Source organism: Copadichromis virginalis, linkage group LG5 (assembly GCF_057382275.1).
Source record: "Copadichromis virginalis isolate Kocher_CV1m ecotype Utaka linkage group LG5, C_Virginalis_male_GT1.1, whole genome shotgun sequence".
Classification (NCBI taxonomy): domain Eukaryota; kingdom Metazoa; phylum Chordata; class Actinopteri; order Cichliformes; family Cichlidae; genus Copadichromis; species Copadichromis virginalis.
Genome location: NC_140622.1, coordinates 37408057 through 37424303, shown reverse-complemented (window position 1 = coordinate 37424303; position 16247 = coordinate 37408057). Strand labels below are relative to the sequence as shown.

Genomic DNA, 16247 nt, shown 5'->3' with positions numbered 1-16247 from the left:
GCTGCTTTTTAATTTGGTGGTTTTCCTACTCTGAAAGTCAGTGGTTTGTTCAACTTTCTAGGTTATTCATCTCGTTTAAGGTCACAATGTTACAAGTGTGACCTCGATTCCAATACAAAGCACGCTTTGAGCTGTACTTGCATGCTGCTTGCACAGGATAAACAACACTGAAGTATTTGTAGGATGTATATTTGTGTGGATGCCGAAAGATGAGCATCCGTTCTCAGACTGGGAGGCCCGGGTTCAAATCCTGCTTATGGCAACATTTCTTTCAAATAACAGTTAAACTTTTTAAACTCTTTTCAGCAGAAATTCTGCTCATTCACCTCTTTTCAGCGCAATGTTCTGCTTTCCATCTTTTCTGCAGAAATTCTGCTCATTCAACTCTTTTCAGCAAAATTTTCAGCCTTTTCACCTCTTATCAGCACAAATCTCAGCTGTTTTCAGAAAAAAAACTCTTTTCAGCAGAAATTCTGCTGATTCACCCCTTTTCTGCAAAATTTTTAGCCTTTTCACCTCTTATCAGCACAATTCTCAGCAGCTTCTGCTCATTTCAGCAGAATTGTCAGTCTCTCCACCTCTTCTTTGTGAGAATGAGTTTGGCTCAGTGAGATGAGTAGCTGCCTTGAGACCAGAAGGGCCAGGTTCAAATCCTGCTCAGGGCAGCATTTTTTTTCAATTTTTTCAGCTTTTTTCAACAGACATCTTCAGCGTTAAGGCATCCACACTGCATTTTCGCAGGAAATGCAAATTTTTCTAGTTACTTTGATTGTTGCATATAGTCACTGTTTTGCTTTTTTAGTAGACCAGTGTTCCCTTTTCCAATGAGTAAAAAAAGAGCTGTGGTTTAGTCATAGCTTCTAGGTTGGTGTGGCTTCTGCTTTTATACTATCTGTATGTTACCAAATACTCTCTGCTATTTCATAATCACTTATCTGCAGATGGATCTGACTGCTTTCATGACCGAGCCAACTGAAGCCGCAGCAAACACGTACCTTTACTCATCATTACATAGAGTGCTTTCCACTGTTTCAAATTATTTTGACTTTGAGTCGTTTATTTAACTGCAGATGAACGTGTTGCATGTTCTTTAAATTCTGGGCAACAGGACTGAGACTGAATCCAACATCAAAGGTTGGACATATCCACCAACGCCTGTCCAGCACTGGGTCATTGGCTCTCTGTTGGCAGACACTTTCAGTTAAAGGAAGGAAATGTTGCTGCACGTCGAAAGACTTTGGAAACCAGTAAGTCAGGTTTATTGAAACAAAGCGTGAGGTTTTGGACACTGCAGCATTTCCTCAAGTTAATGTTTAAATTATATGATGCCTTCTCTGCTGTTGGTGTGTTTCGTGACATGGAATCAATATTGATAGGATTTTATTGGTAAAATGCCATTATTCATTCTGCTTGTTTGATTCTTTATTAAATCCGTTAATGACACCTCACGCCAAAATAAAGAGGCTTCAAAGGTTTTCAGCATAATCAGCATAAATAGATATCTGCATGCGAAACTGCAGTATCTGTAGGCAGGGGATAAAAATTTGGTACCTGAAACTTTCTGGTTTCCATTTGTAGTGTGTGCTTTATGAAGTAGTCAGATTAGCATGCATGCAAAGTCTGTGTAAAGAGCAAAACAGCGGTTGCATAAGCCAAAAGTCAATCTCAAACCCACTGTTTATTCTCTTTGTTGCCTATGCAAGAAAAGGAAAGTTTTGAGCGACACAAAGTGATATTCAGGGATTTATTCATTCACGGACTTGGTGAATTTGTGTGTGTTGACATGAAGATTGAGCTAAATGCTAATTCAATAGCTGGGACCGCGTCCTCGTTTAGGTTTGATAGTGTTTCTAGTAGATAATGGCAGACGGCTGGAGCGTGAATTGAGGCTGCGGTTTGTGGAAGGCCGCTCCACCGGGCAGATCCCCATCTACTAATGAGAAGTGAATGAATTGCAAAAGGGAGGGAAGGTGGGGCATGACAACGAGGACAAACAGCTTGTAGTTGGGCGGGGGGTTATATATAGGAAAGAACTGGAAGGGGCATGTATCGAGGAGGGATCCCACTCTGAAATTTCAGGTAAATTATCCTAAATATTGGCATTAAAATTCTTTCACATTCAGTTTTATTCTTATAAGCCAAAGCACCAGAGAAATAATAAAAACTAATGCAGTACAGCTACAGTATAATTTGTGGTTTGTTGCTTTCATAATGTTTTAAGTGAATAAAGACAACCTGATGGTATTCAATAACTTCAGGGCCTAAGATGTAACTGTGTGCCAAGCTTGTTTAGTTTGGTGAACTCTGATCGCGGAGGAGGAATTTGCTGTCAAAACAAACAAACGGAGATTTCATTACAGTCAGATGCCCTCAGAGTAAAATGAAAGTGTAAGATTTCATGGCAGCTCATCCAAAGGTTCACATGTCAGCACATGCCAGCATCCTTGGTGTGCCAGAAGAAAAGTCATCTGGAGTCCTTGAATATCACTTGATCATTTCAAGGCAGTCCATTTCACATGTGGTCAAGCATCTAAGTAATCAATAAGGTCTTATGTAGAGCCCAGTTTCATCACTCAGAACCGCTTTATATGATCATTAAAGTGATACTTCAGTACTGAAATGCTGCATCATGCTTGAAAATGAGTTGCTGCCTTCGATCGGCCTGTTATCTATCAACATTGCTGAGACAGAATGGCATCCACTTATTGACTTAGACATTTTAAATTCAGGTCAGATAACCCACTGAAGCCCTGTTAGGTCCAATGGACCCTGGGAATAAGAAGAGGTTCTGACCCAGTAAGCCGTCTCTCCGTCCATCCATTCTTTTTGTGCAGCTCTTCTATCAGTCTTGGCTGGACGCTCAGTAGCTATGGCGTCCTCCCAGTGGAGGCCCATTTTAAAGCTGTCATCCACCCTTCCTTTGCATACTTTTTCTCCTTTTAGTGCAAAAACCTCTTCATTGATCCCATGGACTATTCAGCTCCTGCCACTGGTTCATTTTCTTGCTTTATGGACCACATTCCTGCTTGGTTCCCAGTGCTTTTTATCAGCATCCTCCATATATGTGGCCAGCCGAGTGGTCAGTATGTGTCTGTATGCTCTTTCTGGAACCGATCCACTTTGCCCTCCACAGTGAAGAGGACTGAAGGACCTGGACCACAGCCAGCTGGCCTCCAGTTAGTACAGCCAGGGCACAATAGCAAAGCCAGGCAACACAGAGGAGGCCAATGTTGTCCAAATCATGCGTTTTCCAGCACCATTGTCCTCGCCTCTGTTTATATGCCTTAGACATAGTGACTGTGCCCAAATCAAAGAATGATTTCTGCAAACATTTGCTTAGCACACTTAAAGGACTGTAAGATGACTTAAATGTTTGCACTGATTGGCCTTCTCAGCGGCTCATGGAGTGAAAAACAAACTATTAGTACAAACACTACATAATTTGCCTAGTTTAGGAGCATGTATATATGTTAATGTAATAGTTTACACACTCACCAGCCACTTTATTAGTTACACTGTGCTAGTACCTGCTTGGGCCCTCTTCACACAGCTGCTGCAGATTTGTCGGCTGCACATTAATGATGCGACTCATGTTCCATCACATCTCAAAGTGCTCTACTGGATTGAGATCCGGTGACAGCATCGTGTTCAAGAAGCTAGTTTGAGATGATGAGAGCTTTGTGACATGCCGTTCCATCTTGCTGGATGCAGTCATCAGCAGATGATGGATGTGCTATGGTCATAAAGGGATGGACACGGTCAACAATAATATTCAGACTGTGGCATTTTAAAAATGCTCATTCGATACTAGGGGGACCAGACGCATCACACCACCATCAGCAGCCTGAGCTGCTGATACAAGGCAGGATGGATCCATCTGAATTTAAATCACTGTTGCATTCCCCTCTGACCTTTGACATCAACACAGCATTTTCACCCAGAAACCTCTTGCTTACTGGATATTTTTTCTTTTTCATATCCTTCACTGAAAAGCCTAGAGATGGTTGCGTGGGAACATCCTAGTAGATCAGCAGTTTCTGAAATTAGTCAGATCAGCCTTTCTGGCAACAAAAACCAAGTCACTTTCATAGTGACTTGTGTACTTCCCCATTCTGATGCTTGGTTTAAACTTCAGAAGGTCATCTTGACCATGTCTACATGCCTAAAGTCATTACTGTATGAGTAGCTGATTACATATGTGCTATAATGGCAATGTGTACATAATAAAGTGGCCGGTTGGAGTACTCCTAACAGGAAGAATCTAGGCTAGGTAACAACTGCTGTTCTAAATAAACTGGTGAACCTAAAGCCAGTGAATGAGAGGAAGTGCAAAAACAAAGGAAAGAAAATCCTTGAAGGAGGGAGCAGAACTCAGGCCAAGACCCTGACAGCTGTGAGATGAAGGACGGCACAGTCTCTGCTGGTCTCAGAACAGAAAGTCGCTGCAGACGTCAAAATACAGCAGACATCCAGAGCCAACTGTAGGAACCAGATTTTAAAGAAAATAATGGAGCTTTTGGTGTTTAGTGACCAGTTCAACTGTACATTATACATCTCTATATGAACTATTTATTATAGCTCTCTTTTTTGACATCTATCCAAAACCTATTTACCCATTTTCAATGGTTGTGATTACAGTGATTAAAAACAGAAAACGAAAAATGTTTCTTCTCATGTCCACAGCCTGCAGGAAATCTGAACTCAAACTGTAACAGTATAAGAGCTAAACAGATTCAGATTCACCATGTAAAGTTCTCAAAATATACATTTTATTCAAAATATGTTAATGTAACCATCAATATATTCCAGTAATTACAAAATCAGTAGTTTTGTCTTCATAATTTGATCCTTAAACACAAGCCTGGATCTGTGTATGTGATCACAAGTAACTTTTGAAACAGGCTACTGTCCCTTTCTGCATCATACTGAGCAGTCGGTACTTTTCTTGAACAAATTCCTGTTCAGTTGGATTGAATTTAATTAATAAGGAAACAGGGTTGAACTTTTTTTTTTAAAATCAACTTGTTTGCAGCTACCAGAAGTAAGCTGCCTCATAACAAGATGACATCGCTGTACCTAAAATAAGGGAAATGGCAAACTGTTTGACTTCATTTTTACTTCCTCAAGTTGAGGTGAAAAACAAACTGACCATTGCAGAAAAATCATGCACAAAAGTTCAGTCTTTCAGCTTTAAATGCACCACAGACACTGGTGTCTTAACACTCAGCCATATCTGGGTATGCGCTCGACTCTGCAGACATTTTGGACTCCTGGGACTACTTGAGGGTCTACTTAATCGCACAGTCCCCCCCCCTTTGTACAACCAAAAGTCTGCTAACACTATTCACCCATATGGTTAACTGTAGTTTCCTATATGTTCATCAACAGTAACAACACAGACATGTAAATGCAAAAACATGGGAACATAACAGGGGGAGTACTGATACAAACATATTTACAAACCTGTCCGTACAAATACTCGAACGCTGTACAGTTGATGTGGTGAGGAAGAAGGGTGATGGCGTGGCATTACAGGTAATCACATTTTCAAAGAAGTCGGCCATCAGAAAGCTTCCCGCCAAACTAAATTATTTTCAACTCATGGAAGACTCTTTGGCACAAACACATTTAAAGGAGCTGTTACATTTAAGGAATAGTTTCGAATTCCCGGGTGTAGTCTGACTGGCTTCTGCAGGTTTGATGACAAGGTTGGTACTAAACTCCTTCTTAGTCTCCACAAATAGAAACTACTTGGCTTAACTTACCATGAAGACTTGAAACAAAGAGAAACATCTTGCTCTGAGAAGAAAACAAAGTCTCACTAATGTTTTTCACTTTTTTCCTGCCATGTCAAGGCAGGAAAAGGACGCCTGCAGTGTTAATGGCTTTATTGCATTTAGGTAAGCCTGCTCACGACACACTGTGGTTAGCGGTTCTGCATGTGCTTGTTTTAAACTAAGACAAGTGTCACTGTGAGCGCACCAGCTATCATCTAATGGTGTGGCAATGACCAGTTTTTGAAGACAGTGTAGCTAGTAAAGATCCAGACAACATATCAGAGTCTAGATTTCCTATTACGGAAGTCTGTCATTTACAATCTGACAATCCTGCAGAGATTTAAAAGTCTTCAAACAATAGCTCATTGTTTTGCCACTGCATTCCCGTTAGTCCATTCCTGCTTTGCTCTCAGACCCTTTGCTTGCTGAGGTGCAAACTGCTCAATATTTCTCAGACAACGTCTGATAGCAAAAATCAGAGTCTGGGTGTTAATATGCTGACTGCTGGCTCTAGCTCCTCTCATCAACTGTTTCTAAAATGATGAAATATTCATTTAATTCAGCAGACAAACCACTACATGTAGTACTGGGTTTTTTTTTCCTTGGGGGGGGGGGGGGCATGACACATTACCTGATATAACAGCCTGGGCTCGCTACATACCAAAGATTCTTCTGAAAACTCATTTTTCATTTACAGTAATCATTACATAACATACAGTTTCAGTTTAGAAGACAAATACAGTGACTCAGGGGAAGTAAAGCCACACAATGGCCACCAGGAAAAAAACAAAAACGAAACATAAACAAATAACACTGTTATTTGTAGTGACATATTCATGAATCCATCCAGTATGATGGCTGTTTTTCTTTTTTTTTAATTACACGTACATAACGCAGACAGTAACCCTCATTTCATTTGAACCGTTCTTCCATGTCAGAAGGTGCTCAGCTGGGGAGATTCGTCTCCCCCCCACTAACTCACACACACTCTCCACACGCCATCCAAATAATAAATACACTCGACTTTAGAAACCATGTTTTTTCTTTGTTTTGTTGTTTTTTTTACAATTTACATTTCATAAATAAAACATGTACAGTAATTTTCAACCATGTTTGCTTAAATTATCTATACGAGTGAGCACAAAGTGAATAATGCATAAAACAAAGCACGACCTGTCAGTTTAGGTTCCACGTGAGAGGACGGTGAGGTGACGCATAGTTGACGGAATATAGTGACCGTTTCAAACACTAGTGCAGTACTTTTACTCTTTCCGGTTATCTCTCACTGTAGAAGTACACTTCATGAGTATTTTAACACTGTTTTATGGCATTCCTTTCCCTTACTTTTCCAGGCAGCATGTCAACACGGAAAGAGATGTCACAGATCTCCTTTTGCCATGTTTTGCATTTTCTCATGTGTTGTACTACAACAACACGGTGTATTACAAGATATCAGCACCCTTCCAGGATGACTGTCCTGCTTGTTTGAACATGACAAGAATGTGCCACATGTGGTTTGATAACAAGATTAGTTTATCCTGGAAGAAATGCTGTTCTAATGAAATAATACCAATCTGTTTGTGGGGTAACAGACAAAGTTTCTTCCATGTGTGAAAGTAGAGGATTCAGTACCTTGCGATCTTCTCTCCTAATTCTAAATTTCTGTCAAAAAACACTCCCCATCCTCTTTGATTTTTAACAGGGAGAGCGGGACCACTTCTTGTCTTTACATTTGTTGTGTAAAGAGACTCCATGTATGAAAGGAATTTCCTCCACTTCTCAGCTGCACTTTAAAGGAGTTACGAGACTGGGAGGTGAAAGGAAATGTTTTCATACTTTAATCGGGCCGCCTGTCTTGAAGACATTTTTGAACCGGGAGTGGTGAAGGATGTTCAAAGACTTTCCTTCTTTCTTCTCCTCCCTTCTACACAGCCTTCCTTGCTTCCCTCCTCTCAGTGCAAACACTTCCTGTTCTGGTAACAGTCACATGACCGCGCACCAACTATGACACGCAGCAGCAGGTCCGCACCTTCGGCTGCTCCTCCTCCATAGGCTGCTTGAATTTGAGCAGGGGTGGGTCGCCGCTGGCTGGGGTATAATATACGGCGTTGCCATTGGAGGAGACCAGCGGCATGCGAGGATCCTCAGTGGTGGTTTTGGCATCAGTGAAGGAGTCTGTGGAGCCGTTACCAAGGTGACCGTTGAACAAGGGGTGGTTCAAGAGCTTGGCAGCAGCTCGCTGCTTTTTCAGCTCTGACAGAGTCTGAGGGCGCTCTTTTGGCCAGGCTTCCTCCTGGGACGGCTGGGTGGTGACAACCCCACCCTTACTGGACGTCGGTGTGCTGCCATTGGAGGGAGGCTGAGGTGGCATGGATGTTGTCGTGGAGATTAGGCCATTCTGCTTGCTGTTGCCTTCTTTGAGGATGGTGGGTAGGTTGGACTTGTCGGGCAGCTCCACAGCGACAACAGGCTTGACCTGCAAGACATCAATAAGGATTACTTTAATCCTCTGTAAGACTTTCTTTTAGCTCATTAAATACACAAAGGCCTGACTGTGCAGGGCAGATCAGCAAACTTTGATCTGATGCCGAGGCTTACAAAGTTCAAATGAAATCAGATGTAAAGCCAATTTATTTGCTTCATTATAGAGAAAATCTCCCAACTGTTCAGAGTTATTTTGTGCCAGAACAACATTTCTCTGAATGTCATCTGATAATCTGCAGATAATGTGTGTAAAAAGTTGAGGTTACAATAAGCAGCGGCGGCGGCAACAGAGTCTACTGATAATGGAAGACAGTATTTCAGTTTTTTTCTGTTGTGGGTTTCCTTTTGTGCAATTGCTCCTGGGTGCTGGAGGAAGTCCTCTGTCTGATTCATCCAAATGTGACATTTCAGCTTCTGAGTGGGAAGAATCATCTTTCTACCTGTGCTTAAAAATATCTCTCACACACATTATCATCTGACAGCGTGTGTGTGAGGGGGCGGTAAATTCCACCAAGCCACCCCCCACCCACCCAAAAAACCAAAGTTAGAACTGCATAGAGCTATTTATGTAATCCTTAAAAATAGTCTCACACTAACTACTTGGCTATTCTCCTGATCAGACTCCTTTTCTTTCTCGTCCTCGTCTTCCTTTTCTTTCCTCCACACGATGGCCTCGGTCTCGTACTCTTTACGACACAGGTTGTGTCTGTCCGACAAACTGGCTCGCCGCACCACTTTTCTGTGAACACAAGTGGAATTCCCAGTAAGAAAAAGCAGCTAGAAAAATAACAGCTTACCATATATGGTACTTTTACACATGAAAGTTAAAGAGCAGAAGAACTTATACACACGCTAAACTGACAGCTTCATTATGTCAGACATTATGTCATTATATCAGCGGAGGCTTCTATCCACCATTCTCCTATTAAATGTAAATACAGCTGTAAGTATACAGAACAGATGTTTTGTCTGTTTTCTAATTTCTCCAAATAACAAAGCCTGTAGTAGCCATGCTACCACCAACAGATGTCAGCACATACCCACGACTGCCTGCACTGGACGTTCGCCTGCACAGCGAGGTCTTGTGCTTGAGCTGTGACTTCATGATAATGTCGTGTTTGTGTTTCAGGTCCAGCAGGATGGCTCTGAACTCCTCGTCCTCACACAGATCTTAAAGCAACATGGGTAAAAGGGACACTGTTAGTAATGCTTAACATAAAAGTGAACACTTGGAAATGAGACCCTGCTGAGACGATACTTTTTTTCCCCTGAACTCATTACCAGGTGCACCGGACAAGTGAGTGCTACAGTATACTGTAAACATACCAATTGGAGTCTCCTCCAGGAAGGTCTTGGCATTGAGACTGGCTCCGTGAGACACCAGCAGCTCTGCCACATGCATCTAAAACGGCAACAACAACAACAGTGGAAGCAATTTGTATTAATGGTTCCAGAAACCTTTGTGTGCGCCTGAGGCTCTTATCTCTTTCCTGTTGTGTTTTCCTTACCTGACCCCAGCACGCTGCAGCATGAAGAGGCTGCCATCCATCTGAATCTCTGAGGTCCACACGAGCCCCCCCCTCCAGCAGCAGCTCTGCAGCCTGCGCGTAGCCATTTGCTGCTGCGATGTGTAGCTGCAACAACAGAGAAGGAAATAGATTGTTTTTCCCCCAGTGCTCAGGATTTACTGTTTGCATGCAAAAAAAATAATGTGAAATTCATACTAAAGTGGCAATGAACATGCCAAAGAACGTTATATAGTGGTAACTTACAATTGCTTACTATGTGAGACATTACACCTGCAAAAATCTACAAATAAAGTATTTTTTTGCTTCTAAGTTTAAAGATGTCAGTTTATTGCTGTGCATCTTCTAATATTATGTTAAATTAGATGTAGATTATTGTATTCAAGGTCCTGATCAAATTAGGCTGAGCCTGCCTCCATGAAACAACCTAATCTGTTAATGTTAAGATATTAATTCTTGTCCTAGCCTCATAAAACTAGCCTGGAACATGTCATCACTCAGAGGGAATTTGTAATCTTGCCCGAGAGACCTATCCAACATACTGTAAAGAAAAAAAACGAACTGAAACTAATTTACCATTTTCAGACAACGAAACCTAAACCTGAAACTAAACTGAAAACAAACATGATTAAAGTAACCCACGCAAACACGGGAACAACATGCACACACCACACAGAAAGGCTCTAACCAGTTGGTGGAGTCAAACTCCACTGAGCCAACAGTGCTAACCCCTGCACCACCGTGCTCCCCAATAATAAAAACAATGTTTAATAATAAAGTAAACAGGTAGTTTCAAAAGTTCTAATCAATAAAAGTCTCAACAGACTGAAGGGCTCTGTCCCAGAAGTCTTTTCATCTTCCAAGGAACAACTAACAAATTCAGAGCCTGTCATCGAAGATTGTGAGCCTCAGTGTGATTAGTGTGAAGCTGGGATAAATAATTTGAAGCCTGGCTATTTACTGGGACCCGTGTAAAAATTAATGTGAGCTCGCCAACTAGAATATTTTAATAGCAACATTTTGTTAAAAATAACTTTTAATCAAATGGACCAATATGGCAAGGCCATGATGATCCACTTGGTAAAATAAATCCGCTTGGCATCTTTCTTGGCCTTAAGACAACAATTCTGATGGCTAAAGATCCAAACGGGACACAAAAACAAAAACAAAAAAAAACAACAACTTTTTTATTGCTTAGAGGCATAAAACAGATGATTTATCTATAAAAGGGCTTTACAGCAACCTAAGCACGATAACACACAAGCATCAACAATTTCCTCCAGTTCAGCAAAGGAGACCATATATCGTAATTTAGAAATCTTCTTTAAATAAAAGGTAACAGGAACAAGAAATACATTTTACAGGTGAATCAAAGCCCAGACTATAATCAGACATCCCAAACTCTGAACCTAAAGAAGCAAAAGGTTCAGGAGGAGCTATAATTGTGTTCTCAGTTGATGTTTAGAAGAAGGTAATGGCTAGACGGCCATTAATCTGGGTTAAACAGTGGTCCAGGGTTGACAGCCTGTTCAGCTGGTGAGGTTTAAAATACATATGCAGCTTAATGTCAATGGCATAGAAATGTCAGAAAAGGATGAATGATGGCAGATGAAGAAACAACATAGATAGAAAAATAATAAGGGACCCAGAACTGAACCTTGTGGAACTCCACAGGTTAAGGAAGCGATGTTAGAGTTCATCCTAACAGAGACGGTCCTATTAGATACATAAGTAGAAAACCAATCTAACAAAGAGCCAGAGATCAGATGAGAAAAGAGAAATAATGAAAAAATGCAAAGTATAATTACTCTGACAGAATCATCAAGTTTTTACACCAAGTCTTTTTCAGCATTTTGCTTATAAGAAATAGCAACTAAATAATGACCTAATTCAGCTCCACTTTATACATTTAAAAGAGAAGCAGCAGAATATTTGAGTGTCTCAAAGGTTCTCAGAGTAGAATATGCTTTCAACAACCTCAAAATGTTGTTTTAGGAGGAAACAAAAGCAAAAATCTTTTTTTCATTTTTTCATTTTGCTTTTTTAAATCACCAAACTGAAAATTGTTAATTTCAGTTTTTATTGGAACCTCCTTTGAATATTTTCCTTTCCTGGCCTTCAAATTACTGAATGCCTGAAAAAGAAAAATATAATATGATGGCAGCACTTAGCCTTTCATTCTGCCGATTTCTAAAGCCCCACACAAACTGTGGCTGTGAGGTTGAACAATAACAAACTGGTATAAAATATGTTTATTGCAACAGGGAAGTTGGCAAGTGGTGTGACATTCATGAAAGTCTGGTTTGCAGCTTCAAGTGTCACTTACAGGAACTGTACTTAATGCTGTTTGCCTCTTTTGGTGAGACCGCAGAAGTAGGTTATGTTTGGGATAACAGAAAGCACCATCTATTCACCAGTCTATCTTTTGGAAAATGCCATCAGCATTCCAGAAGACCGAATATCGAATCCCAGCGTTCCTTTATAGGCATCTAAAGGCCGTGAGACATGCAGAATTAGCTAAAGGAAACAAGCTAAAGTTGTCTAACATGCCATAAAAATACAACTAAGGAACACATGAGTTTAACAGAAAACATCACTGTAATTGTAAACCAATGTACCGGTGCATCCCATCAAAGAGTGGTTACATTGATCAAAACTAAAAGACAGCCTCCTCATTAAGGACAAACTTCCTCATCTAAGTCAGTGTCAGATGAGGCTGAGGACGACAAGTAATAATAGGACAAACCTGAGGCAAATGAAAAGATCATTAGCATTAGCCAAATGACAAATCTGACCTTTTGGCGGGACTGGACAAAAAGCCGCTGAAAACATCTAAACTTGATCTAATAACAGTCTGTCCGGCTTACTGAGACGTTTCACTCAAAACCAGAAATGTCAACCTCATGCTGACAGTACAGGTTAAGCCGGGGGACCATCAGAGTCTTTGCTGAGATTTTCGTTCCGAAACAAACCGGTGGACCGACACTGGGCAACACTGCCTGTGTCACCGTGCCAAAAGTTTCATAATGTCAGCATACTGTGAGCACTCCAGTTCCTCCCACAGTGCCACCAGCAGCATGTCCTGATTTACCCTTCCACTGGTCAAACGCATGCCGGGACAAGTACTCTCTTGTCTTCCGTTTTCACCCACAATCTAACGACATGCAGCTAAATGTGTGATTAAAGGACTGAAATAACCTCCATCGCCGTATCTTAACTTAACAATGCGTTTCACTTGTTATTTCCAGTCTGAAATGCTTTGTGTACATGTGAAACTTCACTCGCCTCACTCATTCTCCTTCACAAGGCTAAAACTATAGTTTTCTTAAAAATAAACAAAACCTGAGATGACAGTAATTGAAAAGAGAGGACTGCAATAATAGACCCATAAGTTAGGAGGCAGGCGCCAACGTGGTGCACTTAAGAAACTGCTCATCTACTGGGATTTTCCCTCACAACTGTCACTGGGGTTTACAGAGAATGATCTGTAAAAGTGAAAAGTGAGTTCTCTGGGTGAAAATGACTCATCGATGTGAGAGGTCAGAGGAGAATGGCTAGACTCCTTCGAGGTGATGAAGGCAAGAATAACTCAATTAAGCACTCATTACAACCAAGGTATGCAGAAGATCACCTCTGAACACTCTGGTCCAAAACTGGACAAAAGCAAATTGGGAAAAACATCCACTGGTCTGATGAGTCTCAATTTCTGCTGTAACATTGCGATGTTAGGGCCAGAATTTAAGCAACATGAACGCACGGATCCATCCTGGCTTCTATTATATAGTAGAACAGCATTATAGTATATAGTTCAGGCTGGTGGTGGTGATGTAATGATATGGGGGATATATTTTTTGGAACACTCTAGGCCACCCATTACTACCAATTAAGCATCATTTATATGCAGCAGCCTGCCCAAGTATTGCTGCTGACCATATCCATCTCTTTATGACCACAGCATACCCATCTTCTGATGGCTTCCCCCAGCAGGATACAAAGCTCAAACCATCTCAAACTGGTTTCTTAAGCATAACAATGAGCTCACTGTCTTCAAATGGCCTGCACAGTCACCAGACATCAATCCATCCACAACCAAACCACAGAGAAACATTTCCAGCTAAATCTACACAAGGAAGAATTAAGGCACTTCTAAAGATATAAGGAGGTGTGTCCAGTGAGTGTATTTTTATATATAAACTTTGTGTTTATGTGTCCTTCGTCAGGTTTATGGCACAGAGAACAACATGTGACACTTGTTACTTTTCCTTACTTTGTTTACACTTTTTTTTAATAAACTTCCAACAAAAATGAAAAATATTTCTCTTGCTTTGTGACTTCTGTCTGAAGTCACAAAGCATACAAATCATTGTGCCTGCACATCAAAACAGGATCATAAAAATGCATTTCACTGGAAAACAAAAGATTAACCTTACATAACTTCCTGTCAGTTCAGGGTCTCTTCCTCTCATCTGTGCCAGGGATTTTAATAAGGCATGCTCTAGTTTGCTTCATCGTGCTCGAATGAAGATTAACAGGATGTAGAAAGCAAAGGGACAAGCAGCTCAATCACACAATCTGTAGTAAGACTTTAAAGCTTAACGGGGTTATTTTGGGATACTACTATCCCCTAGCTACTTCCATCCAGTGATCCGTCACTGTGTTTCCCCCGTGTAGCTAAATCCCTAATACATAATAAAGACTTCATTAAGGCATCTGACATTATATGCTCTACTCAGTAAATTATGTGCTAATGATTTTTTTTGTACCTTGCTTGACTTTTATTGCATCACTGTACTAAAGTGCTAAACAAAACAAATTTAGGGACTTATTAGGTACACACAATCCTCGCGTACCTTTGCACTATGCAGCAAAGCATAAAGACATGAGGGCCTTTATTAGTTTTCATTCTCTTGTCTACTTAAATCGCTCTAATCACACTTATGCATCAAACTTATAAACTTTAGGGGTTGGCATAAAACGCACACAAAAGGCCAACAGGAGCACACACGCTACTGAAAACCAAATATCCAATCTGACCATGTTTTCTTTGATGAAATGCTGCTTTTATGTTTCTTGTCATCTCTTCCCGCTCCTCTTAAATGCAATTTTATCATCACTACAGGTTTACTGTAATCTAACATTTGTTTAAATAATGACTGCAGGTATCCTGAGCATTCATAACTGGAGCACTCAGACCATTTAAAATCATACAGCTGATTTGTCTTAAAAAAATTATAATGAGGCTCTAAATGCCTGATTAGCTTTGGAGGTTTTACGGCCTCGCGAGACAGTGTTGCAGAGCACATGATCTTTAAAAGGTGAATCTGTAATAAAGACGGTCCACTGAATATTTACACACCATTTGCTTTTTTCCCCCTCTTTGTTCAGACCTGTGACGCCTGATATTAACGCGAGAGGTTTGTCTCTCTGCAGCACATCTGGAACCTGGTGGGTAGGAGGGTTCATTTCATGTTTAGCTCTCTTATCTTATTTTATTTCTAACTGCTTCCTTTTCAAATGCTTTTTCTTCATTTCCTATCATACGTAATATTAAAGAAGATCAAAGTTTCCAGTAATGAGGTCAGTATATATCCAAATAATCCCTATGAGCCAGCAGCTCAGGCTTCACGCAGACTGCTTTAAATGAGCCAATTCAGACAGCTTTTTTCTACTGGCTGTGATGTTAATAAAAACGCATATCCCCAACATGGTCATCTCCGCCACACAGGTCTATGTGTGAGCCAAGAAGCCCTAAGGGTAACTATGGGGGGACAGCAAGCTGTGTTGAGCTTAAAGTCAAGAGTTTTCCAGTGTCATGATGGTGGCTCTGCTCTCTCTGTCTAATATTTTATACATACAAACTGTTGAGCCACACCTTACTAACGCATGAAAGAAGCACTGCTGAAATTTGGCTACTTTCAGTTTGTGATGCAGAAAATGTGTTTATGTTCTTGGTGCTAATCTGCTGCTGAGCCTCTTTTATAGCTGCTGGAATTACAGCTACAAGAAAAATGAAAAACAAAATCCATTAATTACATACTGAATACTCATTCAGTCAATAAAAATAATTTCATTGCTGACTAAACTAAAATGATTTCCATGTCTCCTTTATTATGCTAAGGGAGAATCTCAGACCTGAACACAATGAATAATTTTCAGTATTTAAACGTGTAAAAGGTTTCCCAGCTCTAATGTACAGTTCATTTTAGAAACAAACAGCAGTATCAACACCAGGCCGAGCATTAAAATACATTATGTATATAATTTTCTCTCGTCTTCTTTGCAGCAACACGGTTGCATTTTACTGATATATTTTTTATGTTCTTTATAGCTCTCCATCTTCTGTTCATCTGATAATATTTCTGATTAGAGTAGATAATGCTCACTTGAGCCATTTAGCTCTGAAGAGTGAAATGATGTGTAAACACCAACTTTTCCGTGAGCCTGCACGGATTCTGAAGAA

The 16247-nt window shown here is 40.6% G+C and overlaps 1 protein-coding gene and 1 long non-coding RNA gene across 3 annotated transcripts in view; one reads left to right on the top strand and one right to left on the bottom strand.

The window, feature by feature from the left end:
- Positions 1 to 4747: 4747 nt before the first annotated feature.
- ppp1r16b (protein phosphatase 1, regulatory subunit 16B) overlaps positions 4748 to 16247 on the bottom strand; it is a 96911-nt gene continuing 85411 nt past the window's right edge. For both annotated transcript variants that reach the window (XM_085457650.1, XM_085457651.1), the window contains exons 7-11: positions 9770 to 9895; positions 9588 to 9663; positions 9302 to 9431; positions 8853 to 9000; positions 4748 to 8253 (exon numbers count right to left, since the gene is read on the bottom strand). In XM_085457650.1, coding sequence (XP_085313776.1) covers positions 7780 to 8253; positions 8853 to 9000; positions 9302 to 9431; positions 9588 to 9663; positions 9770 to 9895 — 954 coding nt within the window. In that variant the 3' untranslated portion in view covers positions 4748 to 7779. The remainder of the gene's footprint in view (positions 8254 to 8852; positions 9001 to 9301; positions 9432 to 9587; positions 9664 to 9769; positions 9896 to 16247) is intronic.
- Positions 8150 to 9609, top strand: LOC146710276 (uncharacterized). Its single transcript, XR_014920582.1, has 3 exons — positions 8150 to 8288; positions 9391 to 9446; positions 9546 to 9609. It is a non-coding gene; the product is annotated as an uncharacterized LOC146710276 (long non-coding RNA).